Source organism: Sipha flava, unplaced genomic scaffold (assembly GCF_003268045.1).
Source record: "Sipha flava isolate LNK unplaced genomic scaffold, YSA_version1 68_pilon_pilon, whole genome shotgun sequence".
Taxonomy (NCBI): Eukaryota; Metazoa; Arthropoda; class Insecta; order Hemiptera; family Aphididae; genus Sipha; species Sipha flava.
The window spans coordinates 792,948-813,651 of record NW_020273608.1 but is presented as its reverse complement, the minus strand read 5'-3'; the positions used below and the strand labels follow the sequence as shown (position 1 = coordinate 813,651).

Genomic DNA, 20,704 nt, shown 5'->3' with positions numbered 1-20,704 from the left:
TTGAAATAAGTTGTTTGGATAAATAATTTATTTTATATAATAACAGGTCATGATTTCAAAAATTTTTATTTGAAAACAATGCTGGATATTGGTGCAATTTTAATAAAAATTATGCCCTTAATAAAAAGAAAAAAGCACTAAAAATCATTAAAAATTCAATATTTTCGAGGAGTTAGGAATAACTAAGGATTAAAATTTTAAATCTTAATACATCAATAATAATTCTCGAAAGTATTACATGTTAAATCATATCTATAGTAAATTATATTATAATTAAATTGTTTACTTATGAAATAAATTCGAAAATTAACACAAAAGAATTAACTTAACTAAATTATTCTGTTGAAAAGTATACACCATTGAAATAACCTACACAAGTATATGATAGCAATAACTTTTTATTTATTCGTGTAAATTAATAATGAATAATTATTAAATTCTTTTACTTACAATAATTTACTCTAATTCTTAACACGAATGTGTATATAATGCATTACTAATAAATATTTTATTAAATAATCCTTTTAAAATATTATTAATTTTATATTAATATAAAAACTCAAACATTTGAAATATCAAATATATTACCAATTAAACACTGCATTTTATTATTTTTAATGTTTATAAGTTTTTCCCTTTTTACTGTAAAATGTATAGATATATAATGTATTTAGAATAAAACAATTAGTTATTTTTTTCATGAATAAATTTAATTTTATATTTTCACCAACAAACTAAATTAGTACAATATAAATTATGAGTCATTAAATTATTAGTTTATTTTTTATTCTACTGAACACTAAAAACTATAATAATGACGAAAACTTTTGAAAATAAATGTATACACATCTCTAAAGTACTGATTTTTCTCGGATTTTGTTCACAAAATACTTAACAGGCTACATCTAATAACCCATCTTCTACACTTGATCCTTATGATAATAATACATCAAAATAACATTAAATATCAAAATGTTGGAAGCTTTATTATTTTCAAATTGATATGCATAATATAAAATATTAACTATATCATTATATCATAATTGTTATAGTGTTATATTAATAGTTATTGACATACAGTATGTTCTGTATATGTAGTTTTTATATTTGTTCTTCTATAGTTGTTCAATGTTATTGTGTAACAAGTTTTACAAACATGTGAAAACGTCATATAAAATAATACAAATATTAAATGCGTGAAAACATTATTATAGTTATAACATTATATTACAGTATAAGTATATGCCAGTTTCTAAAAGTAGCTTTTAATGTCAACGTTTCATTTAATATATTATTAGTAATAATTTTAGGAGCTAAGCGCAAATAAACCTAAACATATGTTTAACACAATATATGTTATGCAATTGTATAAAATAAGATTATTTATTGTTCATTGAATTTATGATTTATAACTTGTTCAGTTGTAAATTCATACCAACTCCTTAACAGTCATGTCCATGTACAGTCAACGTGCGAAATGTATACGTCATATTAAATTATTAATATGTGGATATAACTATCCAACACAACTAGATCAGAAATATCCTCACAAAACTTCTAACTTCTGGAGGAGCTTGGTCTTTCGATATAGGTATCAAAGATGCATACTAGTGTACTCAAACCTTGACTACTGTCAGACGACTAGAGCAAATCCATTTTTCTTAGAAAAAAATATGAATAACAACAATAAATCAATGTAAACCGATGTAAATATATCTATAAATAATATACCAACTAGTAAAAATATCCAAAAATTTAAAAAAATTTTTTTTCAACTTTGAAAATTATAGATTACTTCTATAAGTATGCAAAAAAATTAACATTTCCATAAAAAATGCATTCCTCGGATCACCCAAAATAAAAAATAATATAATATTGACAATAATATATTATATTAAATAATAATATTAATGTAAGTACTATATAGTATTATACAGGATGTTCCTTAGTGGCATATTTAGAATAATTTTTCAGGGGGAAGGGGCAAATTACAAAAATCTCTTACTGTTAAAATATAAGGAAATTTGAATGCAATATTTTATTATTATTTTTTTTTTTTTTTTTTTTATTTGATTAGGATTTTAGACACTGGTTCAAATTTGTTCAGTTATAATCCGAAAAATACTGTCATAAAATAAGTATAATATAAGGTCTATATTCGTTTTTTTCGTGGCAGCATCTTCCGCAAAAGAGTTAAAAAAAAATTCTTGGGGGCGGGGGCAAATGTCCCTATTTCCCCCTCCCTTAAATACGCCACTGGTGTTCAAGAAATGTATGCGTGTACTCACTGTGATAATCCAATGAAGATTTTTTTTTACAATTTTTTTTCAATCTTCATAATCTTGGTTTGAAAAAAATTATTTTTTGAATATTACCTTGAACATAAAAATAAACACTCGAATTGTATTGTGCGAAAAACGCGAAACAAACGCAAAAAAATGTGTGAATGTACGGTCTCCCTGTAGCGACAAACACCGCGGTCCTAGATTATATACCTTGTGTACGACTGGTTTGCCAGGGGCGTTAGACGCGTTCACTGTTGGACGCGGCGTCAGTACCGGCCCGGACCACGGTTATCTACTAGTAGATAACAGTGGCCCGGTCCAGTTATTTCATAAGGTCTGAACAATAACTTCGAGGCCTGCATAGAATATTAAATGTACTGTGGGAATTCGCATCACCGACATTCAATATTATTATTACAGGGACTTTTTAGATTTTTTGAATAGAGCACCAGTACGAATTTCTTTATTATTATAATTTTTTTTTTTTTTTTTCAATAATTCGTTTGATAACACAATATAAATATAAACCTATACGGCAACACGTCACGGTTATGTTACAAATATTTTAAGTCTTATATTCCAAGCACAGAAATGTATCAGAAAATACGCGGAGGAAAAATATGAAAAAATTTCAGCACCTATATCTACTTGCATTGATAGAAAGCACTAAGCAATCGAAAATTGAAAAAACTTAAAAATAGCAATGTTTATTTAAAACACTTAAGTAAACAAATTATAATTAGGTAATCCTCTCCAATCGATATATGAATATATTTGTTCGTTTCGGGCCGTGAGTCGCTATCAAAAGTCCCATTAGTCGGCGACAGCCAAAGTAGACTGCCGTGTGGGAACTGAAAGATAATTTTATTTAAACAAAGCTTATATTGTATAGGTGGTATAGATTCATCTTAGGGATGAATCTAGTGCCGCATTTTTAATTATAGCGGAGAGTGTTTGCAATGGTTCTGTTCAGTATTATAGGCTCACAAAGAAGCATTGAATTCAATAAACACCTCAAGCCATAAATTCTTAAATACCGTAACTTAAAAAAAAGAATTATATTTTAAATTTATAATGTACAATTTTAATAAAATAATTATTAGACCGTGTTTGGTTTTTTTTTTTTTAAAGTGTACAAGCATGTTTTTATAGTTAAAAGTCGCTAAGCCTATCTATCACCCATGGTAGTGCGTAAATACGACTTTACATTTTGAAAGGATAAAAAAAAGATATGTTATTTATGAAACCGGTAAAATTTGTACCAATTGAATGATTTTTAATGTTTCATAAGATTGTAAAAACGATACAGAATTATTTTGGACATACTACAATATATTACTAATTAACTTTATGTATTCATTAAATATTGATTTTACTGATAGAAACGTAGAAGCTATTTGTAATTCGTTAAATTTAAAATAACTATAACGATAAAAAAAATTGTACTAAAACAGTTAAAATTTAACAACTTAATATATTTATATATTATTATTAATATTACACAAATAACGATGAATAATTTTAGCAGACCAATTGGGACTATTTTAATAGTGTAATGGCACACATCAAACCCCGACCCCAATTATGTCCCTGATATTGGTACGTACTTAAACAGTTTAAACCATTTATATAAATGATAAAAGTAGGTAAGATTGGCTTTTTACATTTATAAACTAAAACATAAAACTATTGAATACATTTGTTATTCAATTAAATTATAGTTTGATGCTGCTGGCTTAAATAAAAACTGACTTTGTGTTTTGTTATTCTGTTACTGTCAAGTTTCCTTCACTCTTATTTGAGACATCCTCAACGCAACACAAAATTGATACGAACGTTCAGCTATTTTAGTGAAAATTAAATTTGAATCTACAATGGCAAATTATAATAAGAATTTGTATATAAGTACGTATGATTTAAAACCACATAGCTTTACATGTTAAGTATATAATAGTTATTTAAAATGTATGTATTTGATACTTATATTTTTGCTCTAGGCATTCAACCACCCCAAGGGGTAAAAAGGAAGCTAAAAAATGATTCACTGAATCAAGTAAGTATCAAAAAAATTACCCCCTCAAATATATGAAAAATTATACTATTCTTCATTAAATGTATTCATTAAGTATATAAGTTTCAATTGAAAACTGTGAAATATGTATATTATAATTAGTATTATATTGGATTCCTTATTTTTATGTTAAGTTCGTTAACAATTAATGTATATGAAACGTGCCGGATAATTGTTTGTTAAAAAAAAATACCGATTGCATGTTTTTACTTTCAGAAAAAAATAAAAAAAATTAAATCATGCATCAATCGGTACGAAGATTATGATTCTATCACTAGGGCGTACAGTAAGTATAATTTTAATATTTATCAAAACTTTTGATAAAAGTATAACAAATTATAATCAACTTTTTTAATTTAAAATAATTAATGTTTCATTATAACTATTGTAATTCACAATAAAATTTCATTAGATTGATACCTATAAAATATTAACAAATTTTTTTTTTACTATCTTATTTTATTTTATAGATGAGATAAGTGGCAAAAGAATCGGTATCAAAAGAAAATTTGATACCGAAACAAAAAATATAAAAAAAAAATCCGACACAATAGGTAAATACAACTTATTAATGAATATCATAAAACAAATGTTAGCTAATTTTTTTAAAAAGAACTTGATAAATTAGATAAACATCAGAAATTTAAACATTAATGAAATGTAAATAATAAGTAGTAATATTAGTATTTTTTTATTTAGAAAATACATTATGGAAAATTGAACATCTTATGAAGAGACTTAAAATATGATTAATATTTCCTTTTTTGTTAACTTTTTTATGTATATGTTATGTTGTTATATACGTTGTTATCTTGTTGTTATCTTGTTGTTATGTTATGTTGTTATGTTTTATGTTACACATAAAACACTTAGACGGGCTGCACACTGAAGAAACTTATTTTAAGAAACTAATTTCATGAAATGTGATACTTTAATTTCATGAAACCATTCAATTGAAAATCAAATAGATACGCACACTGAGTTTCATGAAACAAAAATTTATAATAGTTGCGCAACCACGGTTTCATGAAACTTGTAATTTTGGTTTTAACAATAAAGTTTCGTATAAATTATACGAAATAATATAATTATATTATAATTTTATTATTTTTTACATTTTGTAAATACATGTTCATGTTTTTATACATATTATTTATGCTATAGGTACCTATTTATCATATTTTAGTATAATATATATTATATACACTATACACTGTACCTTGTATATACAACATAGCAACAAAAGTAAATAGAATTTATCGTACTTATTGAATATTATTTATAAACGACATAAAAATCCCCATAATAATCTTCATAGTAAATAAATCCCCATAATAGAAACGTTATCGATGTTTTGACCAATAGTATCTTTGTTTTTTTTTTTTTTTTATACAAAATATCGTTTGTGGACTCGTATATCTATAATATTATTATTTAATAGCATAACGTACGTCATTCGGAGTAATGACTTGAGTTCACTTTAGTGCTAGTGAATAATTAAATATATAAGTTCGATATTAATTGATTTTATATATTTTTATTGCTATCTAAATATTTAAATACGATGTCAAAAGGAGAACGAGATTTTAATTCAAAATTAATAGAAGCAATCGAAGGATACGTCTGCTTGTACGATTACAAAAACGATTATAGAAATAGAGATAAGGTCGACCTGGCCTGGGAAAATGTTTCAAAGGAGGTAGGACGAACAGGTTAGTAAACAACTTTGAAATAACTTCGATATATATTTGTTAATATTAATGATTACAATGGTTTTTAGTCATAAACTTAATTTATTATTTATACAAGTATAAGTATAAATATAAATATAAGTATAAGTTACCAAATATATCTATAGCGACTATAGTGATATTTTTATTTTCATATTTAATAACCATGTGATTACTCTATACTTCCCACAATTCTTAACCATTGAGGTGGAATAGCAACAACAGGTTTTAAGAAGTAATCACTGAGGTAGTCTCTCATTCCCTTTGCTGTCGTTAAATTAACGTTTCTGTTTATTTCTAAGTTTACATTCGGCATATGAGTGTCTTCATCAATATTAACATCATTTCTTGGCGTATACATTTTTCCTTCTGTTTTGCGAATGTAATTATGCAAAACACATGCACATTTTTTAATAGATATCACGGTTTTTTCTGAGCAACCTATAGGCGTTTCAAACACACGAAACTTAGATGTGAGCATTCCAAAGGCACACTCGACTGTCTTACGACCTAAAGACAGCCTAAAATTGAAAACTCGTTGCTTATCAGTTAAAGAGCTTCTAGGATATGGTCGCATAATATATGTTTTAAGAGGGAATGCCTCATCTGCTGAAAAATAATAAGGGAAGTTGTGTTCGTTTTCGTCAAATGGTAATGGTTCTGGTGGTGGTAAATTAAGACCATCAGCTTGCAACCATCGACCTAAACGAGATGAACGAAAAACTCCCCCATCGCTGTTTCTACCAAGATCGCCTACATCAATAGTAACAAAACAACCATCTGCATCTGCACACGCCATAAGTTGAACAGAAAAATAACCTTTGTAATTGAAATTACGAGAGCCAGTATTTCCAAATTTTTTAATTCTTATGTGCTTGCCATCAATCGATCCCAAACAGTGAGGCAAACTCCATAGTTGTTGATAACGTGCTGAAATGTTTTTCCATGCATTTGTATCTGGAACAGGTAACCATTCTGGATGTAAACAGGTCCATATAGCTTCTGTTGTTTCTGCAACAGTCATACCAATTGTTCTTTCACCTCTTACGAAGTAGTGAGCCAAAGCTCTAAAGCTGCCGCCTGTGGCCAGATATCTGAAACAATATAATAAAAAAATGTTGTGAATTTTTAGGTTAACAAAATAAACAAATTTTCTTGTTTTTTACGATTTAATAGAATATGTACTGATAAAAATACTCATAAAATAATATAATTAATATTGATTTTTATAAAAACTCCAATTCTTATAAATATTGCTCATAATTAAACAGAGTTAAAAAATGCATGTCAAACACTCATTTGTATACTGCCTAGCGGTTAATAGAATAATTGTTTTCTCTTTGTTGTAGTAAAAGAATGCAAGGAATCGTGGAGAAACTTAAGAATAGTTTATACACGTGCTATAAAGAAGCCACCTTCTGGATCTGGAGTGAATAATAAAAATAAGACGTGGTATCTTTCAGAAAATATGAGTTTTCTAAAACCATATATTAAAATTACTTTGGACAAATCATTACCCGGAAATTTACCATCACCACCGAACAACGAGGAATTTCAAGAATTTGAAGAAGAAAACCCAACCGAAATAAACAGATCGGATATACGCAATGACATTGAAAATCCCACATACGATGTTTCGTCTTGTAGTATTAGTGCAGATACTACCAAAACTACAAGCCAATATGCAATGGGGCCTCCAAAGAAAAAGAAAAAAACACAAGTTGATACTGCAGACGATTGCATAATCAACTACATTCATGCAAAGTCAAATAAACCACCAAATGAAGATAATGCGAAAAAACTTTTTTTATTAAGTCTACTTCCAGATTTAGAAGAAATGAGTACAGTGCAATTCAGAGCTTTCAGACGCGATGTGGGCAATCTTATTGACAGAACACTTGGACAACCACCAATACCATACTTGACATCTAACAACTATCAAACAACTTTTCAACATCATTCCTCATCATATGATGGTCACTCTCACACATCAGAACAGAATTCTTCTGAGATTGACCACCCTAACATGCTGTACCAAGAACTTCAACCATATTTGCTCAGAAGACCAAAAAATTGAATAACAAAAACTAGTATTTTGTAATTAGTATACTGTATTTTTCTGCTAAATTTCATTAATTTTTATAACCCAGAAAATGTTTAAATTTGTAATTTTTTTTTTACTGAATTTCTATTTCTAGAATAAAATATATAATTAAACTTACCTCAATGTTATTATGAGTTTTTCTTCTGGTTCTAAAGTCATTCTCCAGTTAGTATCTTTCTTCGTTATATGTGGTCCAACTGACTGCACTAAACGATGAAAAGCAACTTGAGACATTCTATAGAAACTTTGGAATTTATCCTCATCGGCGGTTAATTCCTTTGCAACTACATAGCTACTATGCTGTTTATCTTTTAAAAGTGGATGAATCCAATACCTACGTTTCCTTTTTTTGTTACGAAGCCACCAATATAACATAAACACATCCTCATCATCAGACGACATTGTCGAAACTATACATTAGTTTCTCACGCTTTAGTTTCACTGGTGTACGCAAATAAGAAATTAATTTCATAAAACTAGTTTCATGAAATTTATTTCTTAAATTGGTTTCTAATACAAGTTTCTTCAGTGTGCAGCCCCCCTTAACACTTACACCTACACTTTTATTTATTTATTTATTTTTTTTTATATGTTTTTGGTATTATTTATATATTACTATTGTATATTTTGTAATATTATATATTGTATATTTAAAGTTAAATAAAGTTTGTTAAAAATGTAACTTACAAATTGCTATATTACATTTAATTTAGTTTATTTAAAATGATAAATATGAAAATTCAAATTAAATCTATGTTTACAATAATTTCTATAAGTCACCCTTAAACAAGTTTCCCTGCGCAAGTGAAGTAAAAAATTACAATGTACCTTTAAAATATATTCGTTATTAAAATGTGAACGTGTTATATTTCCGATAAAAATAAAAATTTGAAGTGAGAATATTGTTGGTGACATTGAAATACTGATACACACGTATATATTAAGTAATGTGTGCACCGAGTAATAATTGTAAGATATAAAATAATTTTATTAAAGTTAACGATACGTTATTGGGACATGTAGTGAAGTTTGAACTAGATAGTTTCTAGACATTCGCAAATATATCTTATTAAAAATACATTTTATCTGTTTATTGGTCATAAGTTGAAGTATTATAGATGTGTATGGTATGACAATTTTTTTCAGTACAGAAAAGGAACAAAGCATAGAGGTAAAAATCACTAATCACTCATTTAACCGCATTAATTATGTTGTACAATAAAATTTGTTGCTATATGTATTATTTAACCTTTGCACAATCATATTACCTGAATAACCTGGGTCTGGTTTTGCATTTAATACATACTTATACTTAAAAATTTCAAGTATAAAAAAAAAGCGAGACTCCTAGTGTTGGAATGGGTGAACGGTATGATTGGTATTTTTTTTTTAACTTGAAAAGACGTATTGGTGGATGTGGTAGACAATCCGTACGACGAAGATCCAACGAAGAAGCCAATGTTATGGTCATCGAGGAGATGTATGCCCCTCTAGATATATAGTGGAACGATGTACGTTTTTCCTGACTCTTCTATCGGACATTTTGCACTTGCACCGAATGATTCATATGGAGTCAAAACATTTATGGTGTGCCATGAAATTCTTTGAATAATAATAATTTAATATTTTTATATCTCTTAGATTACTAAATATGGAATCACACGGATAAATGAAAACCACGGTTAATCAAGACTTTTTATTTGTCGAATTTTAATTAAATTTTTTATTTATTACTACAATTTACTTTACCTATGATATATAAATGCATATTTTTACTTCTTAAAATTATCAATGCTTGACATTTGAAGTAATGAGACTTTAATTTCTGTTTAAAATTATTTTTCTTACTTCACTTCTAATTTTACTTGAATTCGTGACATCATGAAAGTTAATATTTTTATGATTGTAATTGAGGGGGATATCAACTATTACCATAAATCTATTTATAACATAGTCCAAACATGGTTTTTTTTTTTATTTATTAATCTTCTTTAGCCTACGTGCAATATATACACCTATGGCATTACTTTTGAAACATACAAATTGTCGAAAGAATGAACATAGTTAATCGAGATAATGCTGTATTATTATTTGAACCTGGATAATAATTTGGTAACTGCTAAATTAAAGTACCTATATTTTAAAGCTTAATAATTCTTTTTTTTATTAAAAACTAAATAATCTAGACAGTCAAAGTATTATGAAATTACATTTGATTTATATTTTACCTACTTGAATAAATACAAACAATTCACAAAATAATTCACTTTAATTAACTTGAATAACAATAATACATAAGCATGTTGCTACATTATTTAGTTCACATATCAAGTGAACTTATTTAAATAAAATATAAAAAATTAATATAAATAAGTTAATAAGATAATATAAAATTAAATTAAATTACTTTTTTTTTAATTATTAAAATATTTGTATTTTTCAAATAAAATACAATCGCACGACTTTATGCTTTATGAAATTACCTGTATAGAGTAAGATGTTATTGGTGTTCAATGAACCATGAATTAAATAGCTAGTTTAAATTATTTTTCCTGGATGCGCCCAAGACTAACAAACTTTGCGCTGGGTATGAAAATACCACTGCTTCCATTTGTGGATAAATATTGCAGATTTTATAAATTTATGAATTATTAGTGCTACTTATATTGTTATAATTAGATTGTTCTTTGATTTGTTTTAATTTTTTTTTTAATCAAATCCATGTATATTTTTATGAAATTTAATATCTTATATATCAATTAAGAAATCAACCAACAGGTGAATAAAGTAGTACAAACATTAAACCAAATCAAAACGAACTGGCATCTAATGTAAAACAACAAAAATCACATTAAGGAATCTAACAAATACTTATGTAATGTTATTTTCATAAATTAAATTTTAAATTTAGTTGCTGAATAAATATAATAAATACATTTAAATTCATACATTTTTTTTATAATATATTTATAGTTACACATAATTAACTGGCACGCGGGGGGGGGGGGGAATATCGGTTACATTTTGACACGTTACGTTAGGAAAATTTGTCGCTCTCCTCTTTTTTTTTTATTTAAGACTAGCAATACACTCGCAAACTGTAGTTACCGTTAGGCATTACTTCAGGTGAAATATTTGTTATGATATGGCTCTGGAATTCCATTGTTACGAACACCTAAATATTTATAATAACGGTTTTTAATATACATAAGGATTAAATATTAAAACAGAGTATTACGATTGTGTGTTGGCATTGCTTCGTGACAGTAAAGAATGCTTATAAAACATTTCATACGATTTCACATGCAAATATAACAGACAAACATAGAGGTCAGACAGTCGTTTTTTTCCGCTTAAATGTGAGATTGTGGTTTTGTTATATTAATAATTTGGTTTTAATAAATCAATCAACCTTTTATCGTGGGCTATTTATTTTTAATTTGTTGTGATTTAGTTCATCATAATATGTAAATTTCAATGGTCACCAATGGAGGACTATGAAAATTTAATATAGTATAAATAAATATCGTTGGAATATACGACAATTCCTCACTTTTTTCAACCTAACATTTGTTTTCACATCGAATAGGTAATTTCTCTAATTTAAAAAAGTAAAATATTTTTCGGACAAGGCAGAGTAATTCAGTCAGTACATAGGTTCTTCTTTTTTTGTTTTTCGTTATTATTATTTAATTACAATTTATAGAATAAATTGTAATTATACTTGAAATTTTAATACTTAAAAAATATTCTTAAAGTATAATTACATAAATTAATTTGTTTCAATTTAAAATGTTATACCTACTTATTTTCAATGATTTTTATTTAATATATTTTTATTTTCTGGATATACTTATTTTAGAACATTATTTTTTATTACATTTTTAACATAATATTTTTTCAACCGGATAGTGTACTTGTCGAAATAATTTTTAAAAATAATCAAACAATATAAAGTACTTGATGTGAAGTAAAGAAGAACTTAAACGTATAAATTACATATTCGAATAATAACATAAAAATAGTTACAATAACACATCATCGACCTTTTATAGAAGAATGAAGTTCACACGACGTCGTGTTAAATACGTGTCCGGATGAAATAATAATAATACAAGGTTAAAATATTATAATAACACAAACAATTATTCAATCTACTTGTCGTAGACCATACACAGATAAGTACGTCGCGCGTAGAAATATGCTACACAACACATATAGTATTTCCATAAAAATCCGTCTTTTATGGCGACGTTTATCTCGTCGATTACAATACTGAGTAAGGGCCAAGGGGACGGCAAGGGGATTATAACATACGTAATGTAACGATGATTATTATTTATGACATATTAATCATTCTGTGTCACCCAGCGTTCACGAACATTGTTTACACTCTGACGCACATGCCAAAATAGACGTTTCCGCCGTGTTTTGCAGTAAGTACTTTCACGGTTTTCACACGAACCGAACGTCGGATAGTGCATGAAAATATTATTACTGTTATATTTTCTTTTTACAGAATTTCGGTGGCTTTCGTAGTTTCCTGACGTTTTAGACCCATCGTAGGTGCCATTTTTACATTATCACTGTTGATGGTTACGAAGACACAGGTATGCACTCCGAAGTTGGAATTTTCGAAAACGTCAGCGCACAATATGCTAAAGACATAGGTGCATTCGAAAAAGAATATATAATAGCTATATATTTATATAAAAATAAATTATTATAATCAATTTTAACAGAAACATTTTTTTTAACAGATAAATAAAAATTAATGTATACAACATAAATATATGCAACGCAGAACGAGATCGATAAGAAAAATCGTACCGAAGATATCCGGAACGTGGATAAAATATATAGCTGAATAATCCGAAGTAATTCGTTAACTGGATACGCACATATAATAGCGACGTATTCGGGATTTTTTCAAAAAGAAAGCCTAAAGATATCAGTAAATATATTGAACGTAATACAACTACTAAAAACAGCAGTTATACATTATTCTTTTTTCGCAAATCTTTTTCTGTAAACGCTTTACGGGTAAATTTATACCAAACATCTAATACATGGTACAGTAAACGATCGAAAAACAGACACATCATAATGCATCAAGTACTTTTAAAGGGGCAATTAAACCTTTATTTTATTACCACTTTCCTGATTCGAAACAATAGTAAAAAATTAACAATTTTTACATGGTCCGGGGCCACGTAAAACCTAAAGCCGGCATTAACCTAACCTAACCGGCACTAGGCAGCCAAGCGCAGATCGTCCTCGATGCATATACACTCGTTTGTTTCTCTGCACTTACAACACGGTATATTTATAAAATTATTTATAGATTGTTAAAATAATTGGCGTAAATCGAAACTTTTGGGAATCAAGAAATATTCTCTCGGTGTGGTCACACTGGTAGTTTCGCTTCGTCGATTACTAACACTCAATAAACCAACCAAAATCTTCATTGATATCACAACTAGAATGTAAACAATATTTATCTTTCGAAAATCAATTAACACTTTCCTATGTAAGACTCTAAAATAAATTAATCATTAACGTTTAACAGAAGACTTCAAGATTCTTTTTATAATTGTTTTGTAGTAACGTAAACAAGGTGATTACTTTTTTTTTTTAATACTTTATAATCAAAATCCTCTCATCGTTTCCCCTTCCCCACTCGCCACGACTCGTGTCCACTGACCACTGACGGATGGTAGACACCGCCTTAATATTATTCAAACATTTTTTTTTTCTTCCCATAATTGTTTTCGTACGTAATTAGTGAGAAAGCTATGCCCATACAGAGATTTCACTTGACCCACCATTAGAATCGCATTGTACTGTGCATTTATGTAGACAACAATTAATATAGATGTATGCCATTTTTCATATTTTCTTTACAGCGCCAACAGCACATTTTTATAACAAACCATGAAGAAAAATAGTGCTCAACAGCCCGCTTTGCACAAAGTCATAATGGTTGGTAGTGGTGGTGTTGGTAAATCTGCTCTTACCCTTCAATTCATGTACGACGAGGTGTGTAGAAATATTTATGTTTATTATTAATTTAATAGTATGATGTAACTAAATTTCACATGTCCTGTTGTAGTTTGTTGAAGATTATGAACCGACTAAAGCTGACTCATACCGTAAGAAAGTTGTCTTGGATGGCGAAGAAGTTCAAATCGATATATTGGATACAGCTGGTCAAGAAGATTATGCTGCTATACGTGACAACTATTTTCGAAGTGGCGAAGGATTTTTATGTGTATTTTCTATTACAGAAGATGATAGTTTTCAAGCAACAATGGAATTTAGGTATGTTATGTACAGAATTATTCTTGATCATCTTATATTCCTATTACCAACATTAAGTAATAAATAGATAAAATGCAATACACTATCATGTTTATGTTTATCAATACTTTATAAATGTGTAGTATAAATTTTATGGTATAATGATTTGTAATAATTAATATATCAAATTTAACAGATAGATCAGTGATTTAATAATTATAAACACTTATAATGCACCAAAAATGTAAATAGATAAATTATTGAAGTATATTTTATCAAATTATTTAACATTAAATTAATTTAATATAAGGTTCAGACCATTTCAATTGTATAGTGAAAAATACTACTTGCAATCTTCAAAATAATCATTTGGAAATGTTGTCCATGATAAAAATGCATTTATTCTAGTATTTTAAAAATATATATATAAATAGAAAATGTATACAATTTAAATCAGTAATAAAGGCTATTTTTATCTTAACTCTAGATTAATATATTTAAAGTTTTATACTATTGTATTTATTTATAGTAATGACTAATGTTAATGTATTTTTGTTAAAAAAAAAAAAAAAAAAAACATTTATTTTGTTAATTGAGTTTTAATTAATTTTGGTAGAGAACAAATTCTTCGAGTAAAGAATGATGAAAATATACCTTTTCTATTGGTTGGTAACAAAGGAGATTTAACAGATAAACGAAAAGTATCCCTTAATGAAGCTCAGTCAAGAGCTCAAGAATGGGGTGTGCCATATGTTGAAACATCTGCTAAGACAAGAGATAATGTTGATAAAGTGAGTAAAAACATAATTAAATGTTTTATAAATAGGTTAACAACAATCAATCATTATTACAGGTATTTTTTGACTTGATGCGTGAGATACGTGCTCGCAAGAAGGAAGATGTTAAAGGAGCAAATGGGCGAGGTAAAGACAAAAATAGACGGAAGAAGTTGAAATGTAATATTGTATGAAAAGAAAAGACCATCAACATTTAAGAAAATTAATTTCTTTATTATTTATTATTATTTTTAAAGCTCTATCAATATTTTAATTTTTTTTTCTGAAAAGTATTGATTCATTATCTTCGTCCTAAAAATATATCAAGGATTTTCACTTTATATGATTTTATGATAAAATGTCTCCTTTTAATACCCATTCTTAAGCTTTTATCACAGAATTGATACAATTTTAATTTAACTAAGTATAATCTATGCTTATACTATCATAATCTTATATATATATATATATATATATATATATATATTATTCAATGTGTTCCAAATACTTAGAATGTATATTTATTACGGGTGAAATAAACTTTTTGAACATAATATGTCTCTATGTATGTAATACATACTATATATTATTGCTTAATACTTAATATAACCTTTAAAATCCAATCATATTTTATGTATTATTTTTATACAATTTTATTATATCATTTTAAAGTATATACTTGTGTTTTTTCTACCTATAACTTTCAAACTAAGAAGTTTATACTATTATTTTTATATTTTAAACCATTAGGTTTGTTATAAACAGACAACTGAGGCTATCCATGGATGGTTTTGAATTGGTGATGGAGCGCAATCAGCACTGCCATCTCATTCCCCAGTAATAAAATAAATTACAAAATTATATTTAATGAACTATGGCATATACATTTAGATTTATTATATTAAAATATGCAATGAAATTAATACTTACTAATGTTCACACATATGACCACATCCAGTTGGACAATATTTATTCTCCATAAACCATTGTTTCATATGTCCAATGTGTCCGCCATGTGCACATCCTCGACACCAAGCATACATTCCTCGCACAATTCTTTGACATAGAGCACATCGAGCACATTCAGAATGTTGACAGTTGTAACAGTGTCGACTACTTCGAGTTAAACCTTTAGAACACCAACCACAACTCAAATAAACTGACGTTGAAGTTCGATGTAATTGTAATATGTTACGAATGCGAGATAGTTGAATCACCTAATTTAAATAGAATAAAAAATTATTTATAACCACAGTATATTGTTTTTTACAAGATGATCAATTGAACTATTTTATTAATACCGTTGTAGCACAGGACCATAGCTTAAATTGTTTAAGTAATTCAAGGTAATTTAACCACCAACATTCAATTTCATCGTGTAAAAGATGCCAAGGACGTTTGGGATTGGTCAATTCATTTCTAATCTCATCACTTAATACAATCAATGCACAAACTGCTGTTTGGACATCACCTTGGTCAACATGATGACGAAGAGCTTCAACAACTATCTCGGACGGATTCCAGGCATCAAATTTTGCAGGAGATGTTATTCTCAATAATGGTGCAGAAATATTGTTATTATCTGAAAATTTTAATAAGTTTAATGCTATTCATTAAAAACAATCATGCTTTTATTTATTTCCTACTCATTTTATTAGAAACAGACGCTAATTCAGGCATGTAGGGATCATCGACTATGGGCTGATGTGAAATTTCATGCCTCAATGCAATGGATTCAGCAGGAACTTCCCAATCATTATCTTCTTCTACGGTCTTACTGTCCATCTGCAATCCTAGACAATCATATTGATCGTGCTCAGCATCCAAAGGATCGATTTCTGCATCACCAAAGTAGAAATCGCCCAACTGATTCTGTTTATCTGCTTTGAGACCATCTTCATCACTACTGGACCCAGCTCGGTCTTCTCCATCATCATCATAGCTGCTTTCTATGTTTGAACTACTCATAATATCTTCCTTAAGAGAAATTAGAGATATACGATCATATAGTATTCGTAGCACATTCCACAATAAAAACACCTATATAGTAAATATTATTTAGAAAGCTGATTAATGTCAATACTATTGAATAGGAGTATTTATTATGCAAAATAAATTACTGTTGGTCTTCCAACACTGGAAGCAACATTGGCATTGTGCTCACATAGTTCTCCTATTGATCTTCCCCTAAGTTTATACTGAATAGCACACATCTGAATACACTCTGCATCATCAGATAAATATGTAACAATTTTTGGATCACGGAATACTTTCATTTCGCTTGATGTGTTTAGTTCTTCTTCCCCGCTAGTTGTAGTTGAAGTTTTCCTGAGACAGCAGTTTTTTAAACATAATACTTGGAATTCTTTATTTTTCAAATGTTTTACTAATTAAATGTATTTTTTTTTTTTTAAATATTTTATCACCTGGAATTTTCTTTAGGTTTGGGCACTTCAACTTTACTCAAATTGACTGGACAACAGTATACCAAATCTCCATCTCTATTGATAGCCATACCTTGTAGGTTAGCACTTTCCAATGGTAAATCTGCTTCACTAATGAAATTTTGATGCAAAGTACTATCCTGTAATTAAAATATCTATTAAAAATAATTAAAATGTTATCATAAATTTTAATATATAAATATTACTCTATTGGTAGACAAAAGTACAAAAGGATCTCCTTTCCAAGCAATGCAAGTTGCTACATCAGTATGTTTAGCAAATGATGCGTAAGGAATAAAAGGCCTGCGTACATCCCAAACATTAATAGCAGAGTCTAGAACCAAAGCACTAGATGCCAAATGATATCTACGGTATGGCCTCCACTTGACACGTCCAACAGGAGCAATAGTGCTAATTGTATATTCAGCAACCGGTTTATTTGTAACATTCCATACCTAAACAAATAAAAATGGATTTTAATTTTTCTTGACTAATATCTAACTACAAGTCACAAAACCACATGTGATATATATTTGTATAATATTAATTACACACTATAAATAGTTTAAATATAGTTATTTTGTTACAATGCCTTAATATAACAGATTTATTGTAATAATATAATTGGATAAAATAGGAATTACAGCTGGGTGGTATAATGTGGCTGTACTAATATATCACATATTTATCGGTTTAATACCAGTAACTGGGGTTTTTAATTATCTGTATGAGACAACTATTCTGATAAAAGAAAATTTTTGTGCCTTCAAAAAAAACTTTTCCAACACAAGTTATACCTAACTAATTTTTACTACAAAGTATAGAAGCCTAAGTCCCTGCGCAAAAAATTATAATAAAAAATAATTGTTTAAATTTTATACCTATCAGATTATTATTTAAGTAAATAAAACAAATATAAGTAAAATAAAAACATTTAAAAGTTCATCAAAGTGTTACGTGCCACTGGCTCAATTTCAAATTGAGCAGCCAAAGATGTGTTTAATTTTAATTAATTAGACATGAGACTTAACTTTTAATACATTTAACACGTTTATTTTACAATTCAAAGTCTTCATCAAAATTTTGATACTAAGTGACATGAATTTGCTTGCAATTTGTTTGCTTTGCAATGACTAGAACTCATCTGATTTATGGTAATTTCCATCATACTTTTATATTGCTTCACTGACGTCATATAACTTGTTGTTTTGGCAATATCCAGTGATAGGTCTTGTAGATTTAACCTAATTCGTTATTCTAGGAATATGAATTAACAGTTTATAGCATCTTTTAATTATTACTCAGTTTATGACCATTTAATTAAATATAGTGATGTCTTACACAATATATATAATATTGTGTTACATAATCACACACGGTTTCTATTAATATATGATAGCCCATAACAAAAGCAAGCCTATGATCATGTATACTTACTTTAAAAAAAGAAAATAATGCATAATCTATCAATATAATTGTATTAAATGTCCTAGTCGGAAATCAATAACCGTTATATCTAAATGTTACCTTGATTGTTTTATCACGACTTGCAGTTGCCAGATATTGAAGTTCTGAATGCCAGTCACAAGAGAACACTGGCCCATTATGAGCAGAAAATTTATTTAAACACTTTTCAGCTTTTCTAGTATCCCATACTTGAATAGTACCGTTTTCTGAGGCTGCAGCAAATACATAACTATTATGTGGACTAAACTGGACATCTCTAATACTTTCAGAATCACTACAAGATCATAGTTGACATTTTTAAACAGTGTTATAAGTACCTATTAATACAAAAATACCTTGAGTAAGTTTTTGGAGCTTCTTTCAATCGCAAATCAAAACATTTTATGGTACCATCTTGAGATCCGGACATAAGCAAATTTGGTTCAACACAATGGAATGTCACTTTGTTAACAGTTCTCCTATGATCGTAGAAAACATGCTCTTGTTTGTTTCTAGAAGATCTGTTTAAGTTCCATGTTACAACAGCACCACCAGTTGTAGCAGTTGCTAAGACATTGTCTATAAATGTAAAATTAGGCATGTAGCTGATTAGATATCGGGATGTATTTAATAAAAAATGTATATTTTAAAACCACATAGAGCAAAATAAATTAAACAGCTACAAAGTTAAAGAAAAATCAAATAAATATACATTGAACACTGGCAAGTGCATGGCTAAAAACTTTATTTTATGATCCATGAACTGGACCATAGATAATTGCATTTCAATTAAAATATATTCGTGTGCCTGTACAAGAATTCAAATAATTCTTTATTCATATGATTTTACTTTTCACGCAGAAGCTTTAATAAATCTTTTAATAGGTATTTTGTTAAAATTATATTTTCCTCTGGACCCCAGGGAATGTTGAATTTAGTTATCAGTAAATGGCTAACACAGGGAGTTCGCCACCAAATCCTTACCATCAGTTGGGTTCCAAGCAACATCCATGCTCGAAGAGCTCTGCACACTGGACGTCTTGCCACATCGTAAGTTGACGCATTCCTTAAAGCCACCCTGTTCGATGAGGAACACCTTGAACACTGGAACAACATGAGATTTAACGTCGGAAGCTTACGAAACCGGTATGGGCACTGTACCATTCGAAAACCCCAAAGCTTACCGTTCCTTCCTGCGACCACTACGTGGGTATGCTCCTTGTTCAGCGCCAACGAGTACGCAGGGCCTTCGTGCAAGATGTATCCCTTGCTGTTGCTGATAGTCATGTTCGGTTCTGGCGAGAGAATTTCGCATGGATGGTCTGGACTACGCATACGGACCACGGGAACGAATACCGTCCAGCACGTGCACGATACGTACGGCTATTTTCACCCGATACATTTTTCAAACATCGAAACAACATGCAGCGGACCTATAAGGGTCTGCTATCAGACCGCTATCATCACTATAGTTGGACCCAGCGCATGCGCGCGTTTAATCCTAACCGTCCTTGGCCGCCGCGGTTACCCGTTCATGACCGTGTGTTT

General features: G+C 28.7%; 2 protein-coding genes across 11 annotated transcripts in view; one reads left to right on the top strand and one right to left on the bottom strand.

The window, feature by feature from the left end:
- The window catches only part of LOC112691939 (GATOR complex protein WDR24), a 38,758-nt gene extending 18,123 nt beyond the window's left edge, over positions 1-20,635 (bottom strand). The window contains exons 1-11 of one of the 10 annotated variants that reach the window (XM_025566414.1): positions 20,341-20,633; positions 20,141-20,260; positions 19,513-19,735; positions 19,238-19,451; positions 17,917-18,165; positions 17,693-17,850; positions 17,387-17,594; positions 16,913-17,306; positions 16,568-16,848; positions 16,197-16,483; positions 7,165-7,180 (exon numbers count right to left, since the gene is read on the bottom strand). In XM_025566414.1, coding sequence (XP_025422199.1) covers position 7,180; positions 16,197-16,483; positions 16,568-16,848; positions 16,913-17,306; positions 17,387-17,594; positions 17,693-17,850; positions 17,917-18,165; positions 19,238-19,451; positions 19,513-19,735; positions 20,141-20,260; positions 20,341-20,491 — 2,286 coding nt within the window. In that variant the 5' untranslated portion in view covers positions 20,492-20,633 and the 3' untranslated portion in view covers positions 7,165-7,179. Of the gene's footprint in view, positions 1-7,164; positions 7,181-8,341; positions 8,397-11,136; positions 11,366-12,645; positions 12,849-14,535; positions 14,552-14,878; positions 14,895-15,936; positions 16,102-16,129; positions 16,484-16,567; positions 16,849-16,912; positions 17,307-17,386; positions 17,595-17,692; positions 17,851-17,916; positions 18,166-19,237; positions 19,452-19,512; positions 19,736-20,140; positions 20,261-20,340 lie in introns of those variants that run through there. The other 9 variants (XM_025566408.1, XM_025566409.1, XM_025566407.1 and 6 more) reach the window with 9 other exon arrangements.
- LOC112691940 (ras-related protein Ral-a) lies at positions 13,671-15,607 on the top strand. Its single transcript, XM_025566418.1, has 5 exons — positions 13,671-13,807; positions 14,097-14,229; positions 14,303-14,511; positions 15,107-15,281; positions 15,344-15,607. Exons 2-5 carry the CDS (start codon positions 14,125-14,127, stop codon positions 15,458-15,460), a joined length of 606 nt encoding a protein of 201 aa, XP_025422203.1. The 5' UTR covers positions 13,671-13,807; positions 14,097-14,124; the 3' UTR covers positions 15,461-15,607.
- Positions 20,636-20,704: the final 69 nt, after the last annotated feature.

Bases quoted from the DNA above. Each gene is read 5' to 3' on its own strand.
- LOC112691940 (XM_025566418.1), top strand. From the start codon at position 14,125: ATGAAGAAAAATAGTGCTCAACAGCCCGCTTTGCACAAAGTCATAATG. The intron at 14,230-14,302 runs GTGTGTAGAAAT...GTCCTGTTGTAG, and splicing joins TTCAATTCATGTACGACGAG to TTTGTTGAAGATTATGAACC. The intron at 15,282-15,343 runs GTGAGTAAAAAC...TCATTATTACAG, and splicing joins CAAGAGATAATGTTGATAAA to GTATTTTTTGACTTGATGCG.